Raw genomic sequence first — 17,676 nt, 5'->3', positions numbered from 1 at the left:
TCGATTTTATTTCAAAAGGTGCATTAGAATAAATTTGACATTCTCATTGCCACTTTTTCTCTTTTACAAAATGTGGTGTTCACATTTTCGATCTGATGTTTCGCTTCTTCGAAACCTTCTTCTTCTTCAAATTTTATTTTTCACTCGGTAAATTCCACTTTCTTGCATCCAACAATACATCGCACCCATGATTTGCTAACAGGCTTATTCCAAAAATTTCATTCTTCATTTCCAACAGAACGCGAGTTTTATTCGATACCATGAGTGGCTTTGAAAATCATATTTAAGTATCATTACTTAATAGTCGTCAATTTGTGTTACATGTTTGTGCGACAAAATCAAACTCGGACCTCCCTATTTTTTATGGTTTACCAGATCTCCGTAGAGCACATTTTTGTCCTGGACAGCGTGTGTGTGAATAGTCTGTTTGCGGTCAGAGACAAAGCTGGTCATCGTAAACATTTACATTTTTTGCTAAAACTCCCTTACGACTTTTTTCGAAATTCCGAATTTTGGATTTTTCGTTTTTGCTTCTAAGAGATTTCAAAAAAATTAAATGCTCATGCTCGGTTTTTCCGGTAGTCACAACTCTTAAATTTCCCATTGAAGCACTACGAAGCAGTTCCCAATTCTATAGGCGAGGCACGCTGCGTCAGTATAATCGCTTAATTTCTAATTCTTGTCCTCCAGGATCACCCAAACCGGCAAACCAGCGGTAAGTTCTCCTAACTGCCTTCTTATTCTCAAATCTCTATAATCAAAGTCTGCCATTTCTGGAGAAACCAATTTAAAAAACATCCCGTCGTACAGTATCGAAAAATAATCTGGCGAGATAAACTACAGATTGCGTGATGCGAAAGTGATAAAAAATTGGAAATTACTTAGTTTTTTTCCCCACTGCCAATAATACAGAAATAAAACGAATGATACTTTTCATTCTGAGGCACATTTAAGGGCTTTATTGAGGGCTTTTTAAATTATTTTTGAAAAATAGCCCAATGAACTGTCACGTTTTTGGGGAAAAAGATGAGCTGTCGTGGTGTTTGGCCAATTTCGATGAATAGAGGACAAAACTGGAAAAATTCAACATAGAAATTAAGAGACTCCAGACGAGTGATTATCAGTCATGCGTTTCCAGATTAAGAAAGTAAAACAAATTTATTTAAAAACAAAGTGGCGAATTATCAAAGAAACAATGCGGGCTGACCCCTTTTCATTTCTGATTTATTTATGTTTAGATTCGTTAATGTTTATTGTCGAAAACCGTGTTAATGAACTTGCTTTAAAACATCAAGGACTGTGGTGATGTAAATATTTTTGTTGACATTATTATACTTACACTCGATATTATAATACGTGGCAGATGGCATTGGGCCTACTTCTTAAAATTGGAATTTTCTTCACGAATATTCGGCAACGAGCGATCTACTATGCTCAAAAACTAGCAGATACAGATGGAGAATGTGGACGCATGAATTTGTACAAGATGTAAAGAAGTTTGAAAACGTCGCAAAATTCGATAAAAATACCTAGGTCGAGATGACATCTGGCCCCAGCTAATCTAAGTGAATCAACGGCAAAATTTATCGCTCAATAATGAACATCGAGACCTTAAGGCTATCGACCTCAAAACCGCAAACACAGCCAACATTATCAAATTATACAGGGTGAGTCGGGAGGATCGTGCCGAACTTCAGGAGCGTGTTGTACATGAAAAAGAAATGTAAAAAAACTCAAATGTTGTTATCCGATTTTCGTTTGTTTGCAAGTTATAGCGTAAATAAAATTCAAACATAAAATTTAAAAAAAATTTATAAATTTCATAAGAAATTCCATAAATGAACGTTTGGATATCATAAGTAAATGTTCAAAAATTATTAACCTCTAAACATTTTCGGCTTCGTCTATGAAGAGCATTCGTTGCCCTCCTGATTGTTTCATGTCTTTCTTTAATGGCAGCTGCAGCATTTCTAATGCGTCGAATTAGTGCATCTTGAGTGTCCACTTTCACTCTGTACACTTCAGTCTTAAACCAACCCCACCAACAATAGTCTAGTGGTGTGAGGTCTGGAGACTTTGGAGGCCAACCAATAGGGCCACCACGCCCAATCCAACGTATTAATTTATGAAATTTATAAATTTTTTAAATTTTATGTTTGAATTTTATTTACGCTATAACTTGTAAACGAACGAAAATCGGATAACAACATTTGAGTTTTTTTACATTTATTTTTCACGTACAACACGCTCCTGAAGTTCGGCACGATCCTCCCGACTCACCCTGTATAGTGCTTGTAAAAAACATTCCAATACATTTGTTATTTTCATAAACCTGATATTTCTAAAAAACGCTCAAGCAAGCACATTTTTTTTTTTTTGAAAAAGGAATTTCATGCATTACTTCCGACATTTAAATCTTTTACCCCCCTCCGGGTACGCCCCGCTAACTTTTCACTCTTCAAGCGGAATGGTATCGATTGTGGTATGTCAAATGAAAGATGATTCAATGAGAGATGCAGCGGCATACCCAGAACTAAAAATGAGGCTGCGGTTTCCTCAAAAAATCAAATTGTCATATACAAAGTGACATATTGGGGGGGTGCAAAATTGACCACGATTTTTTTGGCAATTTCTTCTCTTGGAAAAATTGACGTTTCGCTGCGACATGGAAAGATTAAAATTCTTCCGAAACTAACGGACAATAAAAGTAAAAAGGATAAATTGGTTCTCTTAGACGAACGTGTGTGAATTTATACAACAGCGAGGGCGAGAGATGATATAGGGGTGAACGTGATAAGTTGATTGTCGGAGTAACGTGGATCTATTTTCCCAAGCTCCTAAATAATCGCGTATAAGTTGAAGGTTGTTGATGTCTTAGACGCCTTCAATATTGTAACTTTTCGTTCTAGACTGATTTTAAATGTTCCAGAGCCGAGTTTATTTTTTTAGCCCGAAAAAGAGATCAATTCCAGTATCTCCTTTCGGGACTCTGGCAGAAATGAGTTTTTGGTGCAATGCCAGAATTATTGTTACTTTAAACGAAAAGTTGCACACAACGAGGATGAATCAAGTCGAATAGTTAGCATAGAACTTTTGGCAATTTGTGCTGTAAAGGGTCGACAAGGGGCGTCCTGGATAGGTAAAGCGCTATAGTAATTGTAAAAAGCTGTTAAAAAAATTCTTCGGTTTATACTACGTATCTTCAACGAACCATAGTCTATTTTAAAGGAAAAAAGTCTTTGCTATGGTCAACGAATTTTTTTCAAATTGTTATTTATGTCTCAGCTTAGTTTCAGAATGGTCGTGATTGCTCTCAAGAGGCGGAGCTTAAATGGCGGACAACCTTCAGAAGTCTACTTGCGGTGTAACTAGTCCGGGCTACCTACCGTCCGTGGGAACACAGCCGGCGGGAACAAATCACACAACTTCTTGCGGCATAACTTACCCAGCCTTAACAAGTTACGTCAAACGACTCAGGTGAGTATGTAAAATGTTTGCTGCCTGGAGATCATAGACTGATACAGCAAACGAAAGTCCCCCAACAAATTAAGCATTAATACATTGTTTTTTAGATAAAGATGTGTTACTTAGTCCTATCCAAATATCCGGGAACTGAAAATAAATGTCGAGTAACTAGAAAAAACATGGTCATCCCTAGTGTTATTGTTCCATCCAACTTTTTGCCTTAAAAAAGCAAGAAAAACGTTATTTTAGACTCCAATAATATAATACTGCCTACTCGACAAATTATTAAAGAAATTATTTCTCAAACGGATTCTTTCCATATTTTTTTTGCTTCACAGGAATAATAAAATAATTTATATTATAACTTCTAAGGCTTTTATTTATTTATTTAATTTTTTTTTTTGAGGGAATGAAGGATTTATTTAGGCAGCGATTGCCCTATATTTTTTTAAGGCGCACCTGCCCTTCCCCAACACGTTACATCAACTTATGAGATTTTCATCTCATGTAATTCGAATAAACCGCAATTTAATACGATAAAATGGTATCAAACAAACAAAAGGCCTACATTTATATTTATTTATTTGTGTGCTTCCTGGCAGCTTCGAAATGAAATGCAAACGATTCGGAACCCAATCACAGTATAAATGAAAACGTTCATATTTAGAATTCGTCCGTTTTAAATTAATTCGATTTTGCGAATCTCGACTAAAGGTTTCCCAAAATTAAGGAAATCTCTTAAATATGCATGAGGCCTAAAAATTTGCATTAGGCCATCGTTTCGGGTGTAAACAAGCAAAAAAACTGCCTCGACTTGTTCACGTTTAAGATCCCCCGCCCATAATACCCGAAATTCAGTTAGTCTCCAGTAGATTGAAGTACAGTTTAACAGTAACGATGATCTTTATTTTAAAAATTATGTTACAACATCCAAATAGCTTAAAAAGGAATATGAAAAATGTCTGGAAGGGAGCGTGTGACGTAATAGGGGCCAGCTTAAATGACAGAAATACTCTTCCAAACTACGGTTCGCTATCAACCAAAAAATTCTACAGAGTGTCCCTAAACTATCTGGCCGCATTTCAGAAGCTGGATCTGTAAATCGAACGATACCAAAATTGTACGTCAAAAAATTTCGAAAAACTTAGCTAAGTTTGAGGAAATTTAATATTTTTATTTTTGAGCATCTGTCGTGTTTTGCAAAGTACATGACCCCGTATATTCCTTTATATTATCACTACAAAAACTCACATAGTACCGTTAGAAAGCCACTCAAATTCCCTATTTTAAACAACTATTGTGAGTTCATCTCGTTTGCACTTTGCTGGCTTTTCAGAAGCCTGAATGTAAAACTTTTTTATTTATTTCATTTCGTTAAATTTTCAACTATCCTTTGGCCCAAAAGATTCCCCGTCTAACATCATTTCGCATTTTTTGAAATATATCTACGATCAAGTGTCTTTCTACCGTTTCATAAGTTTACCTTACTTTTAAAATAGTGAGGGAGGCGTCACTTATTGAAAACTACTTGCGCAGAACAAAACTCTATATGCAAAAATTAAAAACATTTTAACCAAATCACTATAAGTTACAAATATTGTTCAAAGCGCCTTCCTTCTTGGCACGAACATAACCTGCATCTCTGGAGACTGGTCCGGATGGCGCAATCGACCTCTCCTCTCACCTATTCGGACGCAATCTGCACGTATTCTTTGTTTGATTTCTTCGACTGTGCCCCTTTCATCTTTGAACACAAATATTTTTAACGTATTCCAAATGTAAAACTCCAGAGGTGTTAGGTCGGGAATTCTGGCAGGCCAACGTTATGAACCGAATTGACTTATCCATCTGTCTTGATAATTGTCGAGCATCCACTCAGTTATATTTCTTTGGCTGTGCATCGGACATCTATCCATTTGCCAATACGTAAATACTCTGCCTTGTTTCTTATGGAATGTCGCACAACAGCTTCCTCAAATGCTCCTCCATTAAATTCAGGAATGAGATAATGAAATTCCCCCAAAGTTGACTGATTTTTTAGAAATTTTCTACCACACATTTTTGGTAGCATTTGATGTGTAGGACCACCTCGTGAACTTTGATAAGGTAGTTCAGGGACATCCTGTATACACCTCCGTTATAAACTACTTATGACCGTCACATTTTAGATCCCCCAGCGCTGCATACTACGACGCTTAAAGTTAGCCCTCGAATCATAATGTTGAACTTTACAACTTGGTGTAAAAACTCCATTTCGAAAACATGCGCGTCTTGAACTGATCATCATAATATCATATTGCCTACTCTAGTACATACTTATTTCATATCTTAAAGCTCCGCCACTATGTTTGCATCAAACCCACTCAAACAATATGCAGATTTCATCCCTGCTCAACTATTCATTGTGGCCTTATTGGATTTGGCCGTTCCTTTGACTACACCCAGAAAACTCTGTGTGTACCTATTTATCTTATTTTCAAAGCCTTTTGATTCAATAGCCGTTGGAGCTTTTCAGTCTGATTAATGTTAAATCCGAAGGAGACAGCCGCAGGCAATGTTTAGAAAGGAAAACTAGGCGAGGGTGTGCCCCCCAAGGACCACGCTTGGGCATGGATTAAGTCGTCGACTACGCTAATGACTGAAGACTGAGATGTTAGCTCTGTGACGACAATTATCTTATAGAGTTAAGATTTGAAATAGCCTTCCTTCACGACAGCTTCGGAATGACTGTTTCCGAACTCAAGCCCGAACTTACTTGTAGCTTAGACCACTGAATGCGCCCTATACACCTGACGGAGTTCCTCCATGCCAATTTTGCGCCGTAAATGAGCTCAGTTTCAGTCAGCTGATAAGCGCCTGTTGCTGCTACTTCCTTCTGTACCTGCTCCCATCGAGATATATGAGCCGGAGTTTGAGCCCTAAAACAAAAAAAAAAAAAAACTTAAGTAAGTCGTGCCCATTCGGGATATGAAATAAGGAAATATGCTCGGTCTAGAAGTTATGTCTCAACTTTCTTAAAGGAAAGACTTTAAACTTTTAAACAGTGTTAAGATTAAACTACAGTTAGACAGCAGGGCTATTTGCAATGTAATATGCGAAGTGCGATGGAGGGTTTCAAGTTAATTTCGCAAATGTGCCCTTTGTTTTAGCCCATGCCAGTTGAATGTTCTAGCGTCGTCTGGAAATCTATAAAGTAATCATCCAGACTAACGTATCCGGGTAGATAAGCCAGCGAACTTTTTACCTCTAGATACAAGACGATCTCAACTACTTTAAAACAATATGCCAAGATCAAAACTAGTTGGTTTCAACTTTAACTGTACTTAAGGTAAGAGCGATTTTAGCATAACGCCGTAAGTAAGCAGCTAAAGTTAAATGAAAATGAGATTTCCTGCTCAATTCCTGCAACACTCAAAGATTAAACAAGAATCAGCGACGTTAAGCTTGACTGTAGGAAGTTTGCATACGATCGCATGGTGCCAAATTATCTTACGGCAAGTTTATAATGGTTTTATAGGGAGGATCTAGCAGGACCTCTATATTGGGTGTGCCGATCGATTTTTATCACAGTTTTTTATTTTTTAGTTTCAATTATTATTATTTTTTTTATTTCTATTAACAAAAATATTGTATTTTTGGATTGCTTAAAAAATATACACGTTATACATCAAGTATTGTATTCAAGAGCAGGCCAATTTGTTCCTAATTCGTTAGCATAAGTATGCACTTCTTTCGGGAAAACTCGCCTGCGTTCCTATATACTCTGGCAAATAACTGGAAAAGGGCGGGAAAGAGACTAAACACGCAAGAAATAAACAAGTTTTGAATTGAACAAATGATCCGAAATTGGCCCTTTAAATGTCAGGAAAAAGTTGGGTGCGAAAAATAGCGACAATGCTGGCTCCAGAAACAGCGACCCACGATCAAAAACGCACAATTTAGAATATACGGGGTGGAGAAAGTTTCATTTTTTTTTTTATATTTTTAATTTTTGTTGCATGTGGCTTGAGTTGAATTTTCGAAAATGAAAAACGTCAAAAATCAAAAGAAAATTGTCAAAATGGCTGAAACTCAACCACACCATCCTAGATTACAAATCGCAAAAACTTTCTTAATTTGCATCGACAAGAATTTTTGCTAATTTTCCGAAAACATTGAAAGAAACGAAAATACTGCAAAAACGAAAAAGCTAAAGATGCATTTTATATTTGGTATTAAAGTGTATACAGGGTGTTTCCAAAAAGTATGCGAAGCACAAAATATTAAATAACCCAAAAATATATCACAACGTGCATATGGCTATGGATGATTTTGACATTTCGTTGTAGAAAGTTTTAACGAAAATAGTTGTACGACATTTTAAGAATTTAACTCATGGCATACTCAAACACGCATTCTTCACTCTCGATCTATGGTTAAAAATTTCCCTCCTTCTTCGAAACACCTTGTAGAAAGATTCATTGGAATCGAGTCACTATCTAGTTAGAAACAGTATCTGCAATTTCCTCGGGAAACTGCTATCAATTACTCATCTCAAATATACACATTTTAAATTTGAAGTAAATGAAAATCTCAGGTAATCGAATTAACCCGAACAAGTTTCTGGAGAGAGTTTAGGAAGGAGTTTACTTTCTTTAACACTTTTTCGAACTAAAACTTTTCTCGACTCTACTTCAACACATATAATCATAGAAAACTCACTTCTGTAAACGTCTGTATGCGTTTCTGTGAGTATCTCTGTTCGGTGCTATTATTAGGGCTTTATTTTGCTCTCTTAGCGGTAATAAACCTCTTTTTGCCCAAAAATGCAAATTTTGGAAATTTAAAAAAAGATAAGTTATGTTTGTAAGGAAAACGAACGCTCTCAAACCTCTTTCCTATGCAAATTAATTTAATTATTTATAATTTAATGCGACTCACTAGGTCAAAAAAAAACTCCTCATGGAGATTTAATTGAGCTGAAAAACGTTTTTCTAGAAGTTTCAACAGAGAACTAATCTAGTAAATTTAAAAATGGCGAGCCGCATCGACATTAGAGTCGAGGGGGGCACGAGTAACAAAGTAAGTTCTCACCCCCGTCAATAAACTCACGAGGGTGCAAACCCCTTTATTTATAGGAAACATGGGTCAAATCGTTTCAGAGTTTTTCAAATTATCTAAACGATCATGCCAAAATTTTGGCGCTTTAATTTTAGTTTACGCTTCTAGAAATATGGAGGGTGAATACACAAGTAAAATATACAGGGTAAATTTTTCATATTTTATTTATTTTATTTTTAACGTAAATGCTCATATATAATGTGAAAAGTGCATTAAAATGCATAAATGAATTTTAGAACAGTATTTCATACATATTTAATGTATTTAATCGGTGTATATAAACATTTTTGCGACGAACTAGAGGAGAGCAACTGATCAAAGAAATTGTTGGGAAAATACGCAACATCTTCATCCACTAGTAAGCTTCTTTTTACGTTGCCAACGTAAACCCTTATTAATCACCCTCAAGGGCAGTGTTTACATTAGTCAACTGCATACACGTTCCACGCTCAAATCTCTTGTCGCCCATCATTCTTCTCACACCTTCGTGGCACCGCAATGATAGGCAATTCTCAGTCCTCAGCACCAATAATTCACATTAATTGGTACGACTATGAGGTGGTAAAAACATAAATGGATAACATGAGGTTCACGTTCGGTGGGAAAAATTGAGATTTGGATCAGTCTCAGAGAATCTCTCACACAACTCGCAACGCCTCTTCAACATCTCTCCTGTTCTCTTTTTGACTCCTACGGTCTTAGTAGGATCCCAATACTGCTCTCAATTCACGTATCATTTGTCCTGTTCAAGGAAAACTCCCGATCGTCAAAGTTTCTTAACATTCGGTGATCGCTTGTGTTTTCCTAGTTTGCTCTAATTTTACAATTTGTTGTGACGCTTGTAAAGTAACATTGAAAATTTAGTGAGACAAGTACAAGCGTGTTGTTACCAAGTGTGTTTTGTTCTGCATCGGTTCCGCGCCTGGTAAGCTGCGGTCCTTCGAACAAAATTAAAATCTACGCAAAACACATAGAGTTCACCTCGGCACTGCCAACCAACAGTGCCCCCCTCGTGTCTGGGGTGAGACAGCAAAGAGTACGATCATACTTGCCCCGTTCAGAAATGTTTATTATTAATTTACGAATTATATCTCGCTTTTTCTGCCGTTTACCTTATTTTCATCGTACAGAGATCAAACTTTTACTATTTGATTAATATCATCTATTACACGCGAATAATGTCAGTTTGCAATAAAAGTTCGTGCTTTACGTACACCTATAAATTCCGACGTTTTATCGGACGCTCGGTGCCATTCTATTTAGAAAATATAACCGGAAATTTAAAAACTAAATGAAGCTTAGCAAAGTTGAAATTAATAAAGTTTGGATGGTTTTTAAAAAAGTTTTATCCGCGAGACTATTTAATATTGTTCCCCACACGTTGTAGCCTACGGGTACATAGAGGTAGATGAATACCTAGAGCGTACGTTTTATGTTAAATGTCTCCGTTAGCCTAAACGCAGTTGCAGGACGCACGTGAAACACGGTTTGCTTTATACGTCATCGTGATTAAATTCATACATATTTCGTTTTGAATTCTAAAAGTCAAAAATTCATCGGAGGTTCCACATAACTTTATGCAATATGGACCAAAAGGAATGTTCCTGGATTCGTGCGTTTTTTTTTGTTTTTTAATCTTAATTTGCATTCATATTGCATCAGGATATAGTAAGAAGCAGTAAAAAGACATATAATCATCCAAAAGTTCTTTTAGCATTTCCACCTCCATTAGTATTTTTGTTAGTTTTTCTAGAAATCAAAAACTTAAACACAGAACGAGCCAGCTGAGAGGACAATTATGTGGCTAAGACGGAAAAGAATACGATTTCCCTCCCGAGGGACGAAAAACAACGAGTTTTTCTTGTCAGTGAGAGGGAAAATTCCCATTTCTTTTCCGTTTAGATTCATCAGGAAATTTAAACCCCGGATAAAACACATAAAAAAGGTTAATCATCGAAACTCAATCACCTCCTAAAATTCTCGAAAGTTCGACATAACTGCCTTAGCTCTTTCTTTAAGCAAGTGGGGTGGTCGTAAATATTTCGGAATCAGTAAGAGAAACCGTCCTAACTGAACCGAAAGTGAATTAGGAATTGTGGAAGATATTGCTAAGTGGTCCCCGAGGGTTAAAAACTTTCTGCTTTTATCGCTGCAAGTGTCCTGCATAAGAACGTTACGTAAATTTATTGGAAAAAAGCCGAGTTCGTAAAAAATAAACAATTTATTTAAACGAAGGGAACGAAGGGTTTTGCTTCCAAATGCGACACACCTATTAAATTTCTCCTTCCAGGAAGAATTTCCGCAGTTAAAAAAAAATAAATAAAAAACATTAAAAACCCCTAATTGAATGCAAATGCACGTGAAATCAGTTTAAGTGGAAACATGAGAATTGTGCAAACGGGAAAGGGATCGCACAAGGTTGAATATGCCCACTGGAGCTACGAAGTGGGTTGAAAGACCACTAGCGACTAAATTCGGCAGAATCGATTCAGTGATTTGCCGAATCTTCCACCGTTCCAGAATTTTTACCAACAAAGGTCCTTTTTTCGTTTAACGGCATTACTGCTGTTTGCTCCGCGTTATAAACTATTTAGAAGCATAAAATACCTTGTAATTTTCGTTTACTGTTGGTCACTATTGCTCCTCATATTTTAATAATTAAATTGTAATATTTGTACCATTTTTAACCTCTTGAATAATTTTTACAAATTACTTTTCTTAACTGAGCGAGGTCTTATTAATGCCCTGACTTTCAAAAAAACCGTAAAACCAAGAAGAACGCATCGTACACGTTTGAAATTCTGGCATCACGTTGGGTCGGGTAATGGATAAAAACGATCAAAACATCAAAAGAAAATTATCGTGAATAAGTGAAAAAATTTAATAATAATTTAATAATTGCTGGTATCTCCTCTTAAATTAATACATTCCTGTAAGCGACGTGGCGTGCTTAAAATTAAATTGTCAATACCTTCCTGTGGCAATCTGCACCTGCTCGCGGAGTTCATCTATGGTCCCTGGAGAGCGAGCTAAACGTTGAAGTCTCCGACCCACTATATCCCATACGTGCTCTATTGGGGACAAATCTGGAGACCGAGCTGGCCAAGGCAAAGCATCCAAATTTTCAGCTTCCAAATGCCTCAAATTATCGTTGGCTACATGTGTCGCGCATCATCCAGTTGAAATGTGCTTCCGGGATGGTCGTGCATGTATGGTACAAGAACCGGTTCTAATACACTATTAGTGTAACTCTGAGCATTTAATCTATCATAAATGAAAACAAGAGGAGATCGACTGCCATACTGGATGGCACCCCAAACCATGACACCTGGTGTTAAACCGGAATGACGCCTTTCCGAAACGTCCAAATTTAGTCGCTCTCCTCTGCGCCTTTTTGACACGTAACCGTCCATCAGATCGCCATGAACAAAATCGGCTCTCATCACTGAACATGATTCTTCTCCACTCATCTACCCATTGCACGCTCCACTCCAGTCGGGCCACCCTGTGGTTTCGTGATAATGGAAGACGATATGAATTTAGTCCAAAACTTCGAATTCTGCGATACATGGTGCTAAGGGAGACCCTTCGATTTAGGGTGGCTGCCCAGTTGGCACCAAGAGACGGAATTGTTTCAAACCTGCCGCTGAACGACGAAGTCGCCGGTCTTCGCGTTGGTCGGACGGCCACTACCACGATGACGATTTACTGACCCTTCGTTAGACCAATCTCTTGGCACTGTTGATGCGTTTCGATCCAATCTACGTGCAATTTCGCGGAAAGGTAAACCTGCCTCGTGCACACCAACAATTCTTCCCCTTTCAAAGGGAGTTAACTGCATTTTGGCCTACAGGAGGCATTTCGCGCTACCATACATTCAACATGGTACTAACAATGATACCTTTATCGCTATCCGACTGTAAAAAAATTGCAAAAAGAACGATCGTCACAGATAAAAAAGTAAAGAAAAACTTCATATCGCATTAAAATGCGAACTTGAAATTTTTATCGTTTTTTTCTCTTTACAAGGCTAAAATCGTACCAAAATTTCAAATATATACAATGCGTTCTTCTGGGTGTTGCGGTTTTTTTTGAAAGTCATTGTATTTAGCTCTTATCAGTTTCGATCGCAATAAAAACGTGGAAGCTGGCGACTTGGGTTGCTGGCGGTACGGTACCTGCAATCTAAGGTACGTGAATCATTCGGGTAAGGCTTCCGCGTGTCTAGAGACCTGCATAACTCACTGTGGGTAACATCTGGCACTTTCAAAAACTCCTAATCTAAGCACGGAAGCGGAGACCCCTCCCACTTCGTTGGTCTTCGTCGAAGACATGCGGAACCTTGTGCGATTCCTGTGGCACTTACACAATCCCTACGTCTCCATTTGGAATGACGATACTTGCATATTTGACATTAAGTTCGCCAAATGTCTACAGGGAGTATTTTTATTGCCGATTTAAGCAAATAATGGTTTCTAAGTCTGCGGTGTTCCTCCGAAAAGCTTAAAAAGAAATCGATACATTCCAAGTTTAATCTTGCAGAGCATGTGTTTCAATTTCCATTCCTTAAAGGAGAAAACAGTCGCAGCAATCTTTACATTAAATACTCTGTAGTAGTTTTAATGCAAAGTCAAGATATTTATTTTCCGGCAATTCCCCTTTGTTGCCAACTCCAACTAGAACAAAAGATCACATTTCTATTTTATGTGTGTCTTTCCAGCTGCATGAGAGTTTCCTCCACGATCTGGAAATTTAATCCCCGGCATTCGATTGTTGTTCCCTGAGGCGGGTTTGTTTTTACCTGAGGATTTTATGCTTTCCTCAACAACTTAATAATGTTATAAAAAAAATCTGCACGTGCGACGAAAGGTCCGTCGCATTTTTTGTTGAGATCTATCAGCAGGTGCATTAAGCAAGTTAATCCTCGCTTCGCGTTCGATTATTTTTTTAATCCGGTAACGCTAGACGCTTGCTCTGCAGCTATCAAGTACTCTCCTACGAGAGTTATATGAGACTTCGGTCTGAGTTGGCAAAAATTACCCCTATCAGTCGGCTAAACACCCTTAATTTAATTATTGTTTGCTCCCTCTGGAATAGGAGCTCTCGCTCGTCCCTTTATACAGCGCGTCTCCCAAATACGCGGCGCAAGTTTAAGGAGATTGATCCTTTGAGGTGAAACAAGAAAAAAATCACTTCATTTCCGAGATGCAGGTTCTTAAAAGAAAACCTTGTTGAGCAGTGGCACAAGCATCGAGGTAATCTTTCTTCTCATTTTGCCTATTAATTTATTCATTTCCTGCGACGATTACCAACTTTGTAATGGAAGTTTTTCCCCATCGCAACTTCACATACGCTACAATAAATTTGCAGCTCTAATTCGAGTTTGATTAAAGCTAAAGTGGCATAAGCTAATGTTTTTTCACTGGTTTCAATGGTCCTTTTACCACCACAGTTTTAATCTAAACACGTAAATCCACAGGGATTATTCTTGCATCCATTACATGCATTTTAAAGGGAGCTTGCGATGGATTAGGGGAGGAACAATGTGGAACACGATTGAAACGATTTTTGGATGTGCTGAGTAGCATCCGATTTAAACTTAAAAAAAACTGTTGCGTTGGCCCATGAAAGTGTGCCTAAGATGGGTAATATCAGGCAGATGTTCAAAATTTTTAATCTCCCCACCGCTAAGCGAGTGTGTATTTCAGTGGCAGAAGTAGATTTAGAAAACGGTTCATTTCTAAAGCTCATTTCAGTAATATTGCGTTCGCGACTTTATTCAAGCTCGCTCCGGAATTCGATTTCCGCAACATATGATGGCAAATATTATCGACAAATAAAGCAAAAGTCGGTGTTTCCTCAAATTCGTAAAGCCCCCGGAATTTCGGTGCAACCGAGGGTGAATTTCCAGCATCCATTATAAAGGTCAGTAAATAAAATTGGAAGGCATTGTCGCGGATGATACATAAAGACAGCCAATTATGATGAAGGGTTGCCGCTTTAAAGCCCTTTCGCTTCTCCATCATTGATGTCCAATTGAGCTCTTCGGTACTAAATAAAAAATAAATAATTGCCTCTGCAAAAAGAAATTTTTTACTACATGAAAAACCGTCCCGAAGTTGCTTAGAGCGGTTTTAAAATCACCGTGATATTTCGCCCCAAATAATCGGCGATTAAACACGCGATTTATCCATTTAATGGGTGGGCTGAAATCAAGCTCGTTTAATGGGCTTATCTAGACTTTTGCACCGACCCTGCCATTGATTGAGTAATGACAAATGGATCGGCGATTAAGTGATTTAATATTTAACCGATATTTTTAACTGAAATCTGAAAGTGCAGCATGCAAAAGCTATAATTCAATCGGCGTTAAAAAATCATTTCGTACACATGCTCCCTGTTTCTCAAAATTCATGAGAATGCATTTTTTTCGCCCAATGCGACAACACTGCATCGCGCGGGATACCACTACGTGTGAGTGGAAGAGGTGGGTGTGTAAATAAAGACAGATGTGATCCAGTAACTGCAGTATTAGCGATGTGATTGTTGTACGTTTATATTACTTGTATTTTCATGTCGCATCACTCCAAAAAATGCACTCGAATATCTGGCGACGATGTGCTAAACTAGAAAAAACTGCTTCGGTGAAAGTTACGAAGGCCTTAGGAAGGTCTGCTGTGCCTTCAGGGCAAATTTTCAGATGGCACCAATTCGCCTAAAACTTGGTAATTTTTAACCGAACCCAATTTTATACACTGAGCGATCATGAGCGACGAATCACGGGTCTTTGAGCGCGATCCTGAAAAAAAGGACCAAGTGCTGAGTGACGTCACGCGATCGATGAAAGCTCGAATGAGCAGATTTCGATTAAGTCCGTGTCTATTATTTTTCTTGATGATCATGGTATTCTTCACAAAGAATTTGCACCGTAGGGCCAGACAGTGAATTAAACTTTTCAGTGCACGATCCTTGCACGCTTGCGCACACGGGCGTCCGTGAGCGACCTGGCATTGCCGGCTCGTAGGCATTCGATCACGATAATGCTGTATGTGGTGAAAATAGTCGGTTAAAGAATTTTTTACAGAAACGAAATTCCAGCACTACCACGCCCACCCTACAGTTCAGTCCATGTGATTTTTTCTTTCTCCAAGGATTAAGCGGAAGATGAAAGTCGCCATTAGGGAACAAGACATTCAAAGAGTCACAATGCAGGTTCCAGATGGCCTAACGGGAAAATACCACCAGAATCGCTATTAGGAATGACAGAATCGCTGGAACCGTTATGTGCAGTCCAAAGGAGGAATACATTTTGAGAGGGAGAATTTCAAAAATTAGATGTCCAAAATCTAAAATTTAAAATTAAGTTATTACCTCTACATCTACCTCTAGACGGTAAAGCGAAAATTCATTCTGAGTTTTTTTAATTCTGAAATTCCCAAGAGATTCGTTATATTGATCAACAAATGCCATTGGGGCGTTAATGAAAACTTCATAAACTACGAATTATTTGGATTTTTACCGTCAAATATTTAATTTAAACTTTCCAATAAACTGAAATGGAGCGTCAAACACGATTCTAAACAAATCATTAAAAGATTTATACATTTTGTCTAACAATGGAGATGAAATGCCGCTTCGCCTCAACTACTTTGCCCCATCAATAGTTATTGATATAATTAACTGAAAGCAGTGTTCAGGATATTTTCCCGAAGTGCTCGGCTGAGTTGCAAATCTGTGATGGTATTTGATAACTTACAAAAGTTTATAGCAGTTCAAATAAAGACCTCAAATTAAGCATCTAACATTCTACGCTGAAATTCATTATATTCCTCAAACAGAGACAAAGATTAACATTAATTCGGACAATTTCAACGTCTGACAGCAGTCAGGTACAACTTTAAGGATTTAGGTGCATCTTAACCCAAAACACACAAGACAACAAAGGATTTAAGAGACTTCATTTGTAAATGTAACGTTTTTAGGGTTGTCCCATTTGTTAAGAATGACAAATTGTTTTCGAAGTAAGGAAACTTGAAAACGGAAATAAGCTTCGTTAGTAAAAACTTTAGGAAAATCCCTTGGAGACTAAAGCTTAGTGTCTTAAGCACACACTAATTAATTTATTACTTACCGCCTAATTGAGGTAAAATACTGATCTAGAAAATCTCTGGCCTGTTTCAGAACCTCTTTCGGAGTTCTGGAAGGTTCTATCTTGCCCTGCTGGCCCATGACACTTCCGAGACATACTTGATTGGTGCACGGTCCTGTCTGGAAATAAAACATAAATAAATAAATAAAAAAAAAAAAACATATTAAGTTTTGATTTCCACCTTTAAATAGTTCAGTTGAGAGCGAAGAGCGTTTAACCTTCAGTTTAAGGTGGAAAGCACTTCCAGTGGCGCAGAAATAGGTATCAAACTGACCCCATTTCCAAGACGACTATAAGTAGCGCTTATCTTCAATTCGTCACTACTGATCATATTATTCCCAGATGAGAACAGCAGATATGATACTGCGGTACGCGGAAGACAATTCTATTTATAACATTAAAAATGATACATTTAAGATTAGTCTTGCTGCCAGTACCAGCAAAAGGTATAACTTGAAAAGTTTCGGAAGATACAGGGATGTCCAACTATGAACGAACGTGAGAAGATGTAATATCGAGTAAGGGAAGGGGCATAAAGCCATGAAAAGGAATTGGAAGACTACTGGTTTGCTTTGTTGTTTCTTTTTTCCTTTTCCATTTTTGGGGTTTAATTTATTTCTTAGTCTACGTTGTTTCTCACCTCTTTTGTTATCGGTTACTTTTAAATGCCTCCCTCAATTTTTCGTTTCACCATTCCATCTCATTAGTTATACATGCCGTTTTGTACTTCTCGATGGAACGCCCTGTATTATTTAACTTATTTAAAATTGGAACTTATTCATTTTTGTTCCTCCTTCTGCGTCCTGGTCCTTTTCTAGTGTTTTACAGCCTCCTCTTGCGTCTTCTACATTTATTCTGGAACTTATATCAGGTAACTGCTTTCTTCGCTATCTTATATTTATCGTCTTCCATCTGTCGCAGTCCTGCGTGTCTTTTATGTGCAGTTTGCCTTTACTTATTTT

General features: G+C 37.7%; 1 protein-coding gene across 5 annotated transcripts in view; it reads right to left on the bottom strand.

The window, feature by feature from the left end:
• The window catches only part of Nos (Nitric oxide synthase), an 86,742-nt gene that overhangs the window by 33,041 nt on the left and 36,025 nt on the right, over window positions 1–17,676 (bottom strand). For all 5 annotated transcript variants that reach the window (XM_066299795.1, XM_066299794.1, XM_066299798.1 and 2 more), the window contains 2 exons: window positions 16,697–16,833; window positions 6,221–6,383 (listed from right to left, as the gene is read on the bottom strand). In XM_066299795.1, coding sequence (XP_066155892.1) covers window positions 6,221–6,383; window positions 16,697–16,833 — 300 coding nt within the window. The remainder of the gene's footprint in view (window positions 1–6,220; window positions 6,384–16,696; window positions 16,834–17,676) is intronic.

This window comes from Euwallacea fornicatus, chromosome 34 (assembly GCF_040115645.1).
Source record: "Euwallacea fornicatus isolate EFF26 chromosome 34, ASM4011564v1, whole genome shotgun sequence".
Lineage (NCBI taxonomy): Eukaryota > Metazoa > Arthropoda > Insecta > Coleoptera > Curculionidae > Euwallacea > Euwallacea fornicatus.
The sequence above is the reverse complement of the archived record's forward strand: the minus strand, read 5'-3'. Positions and strand labels throughout refer to the sequence as shown.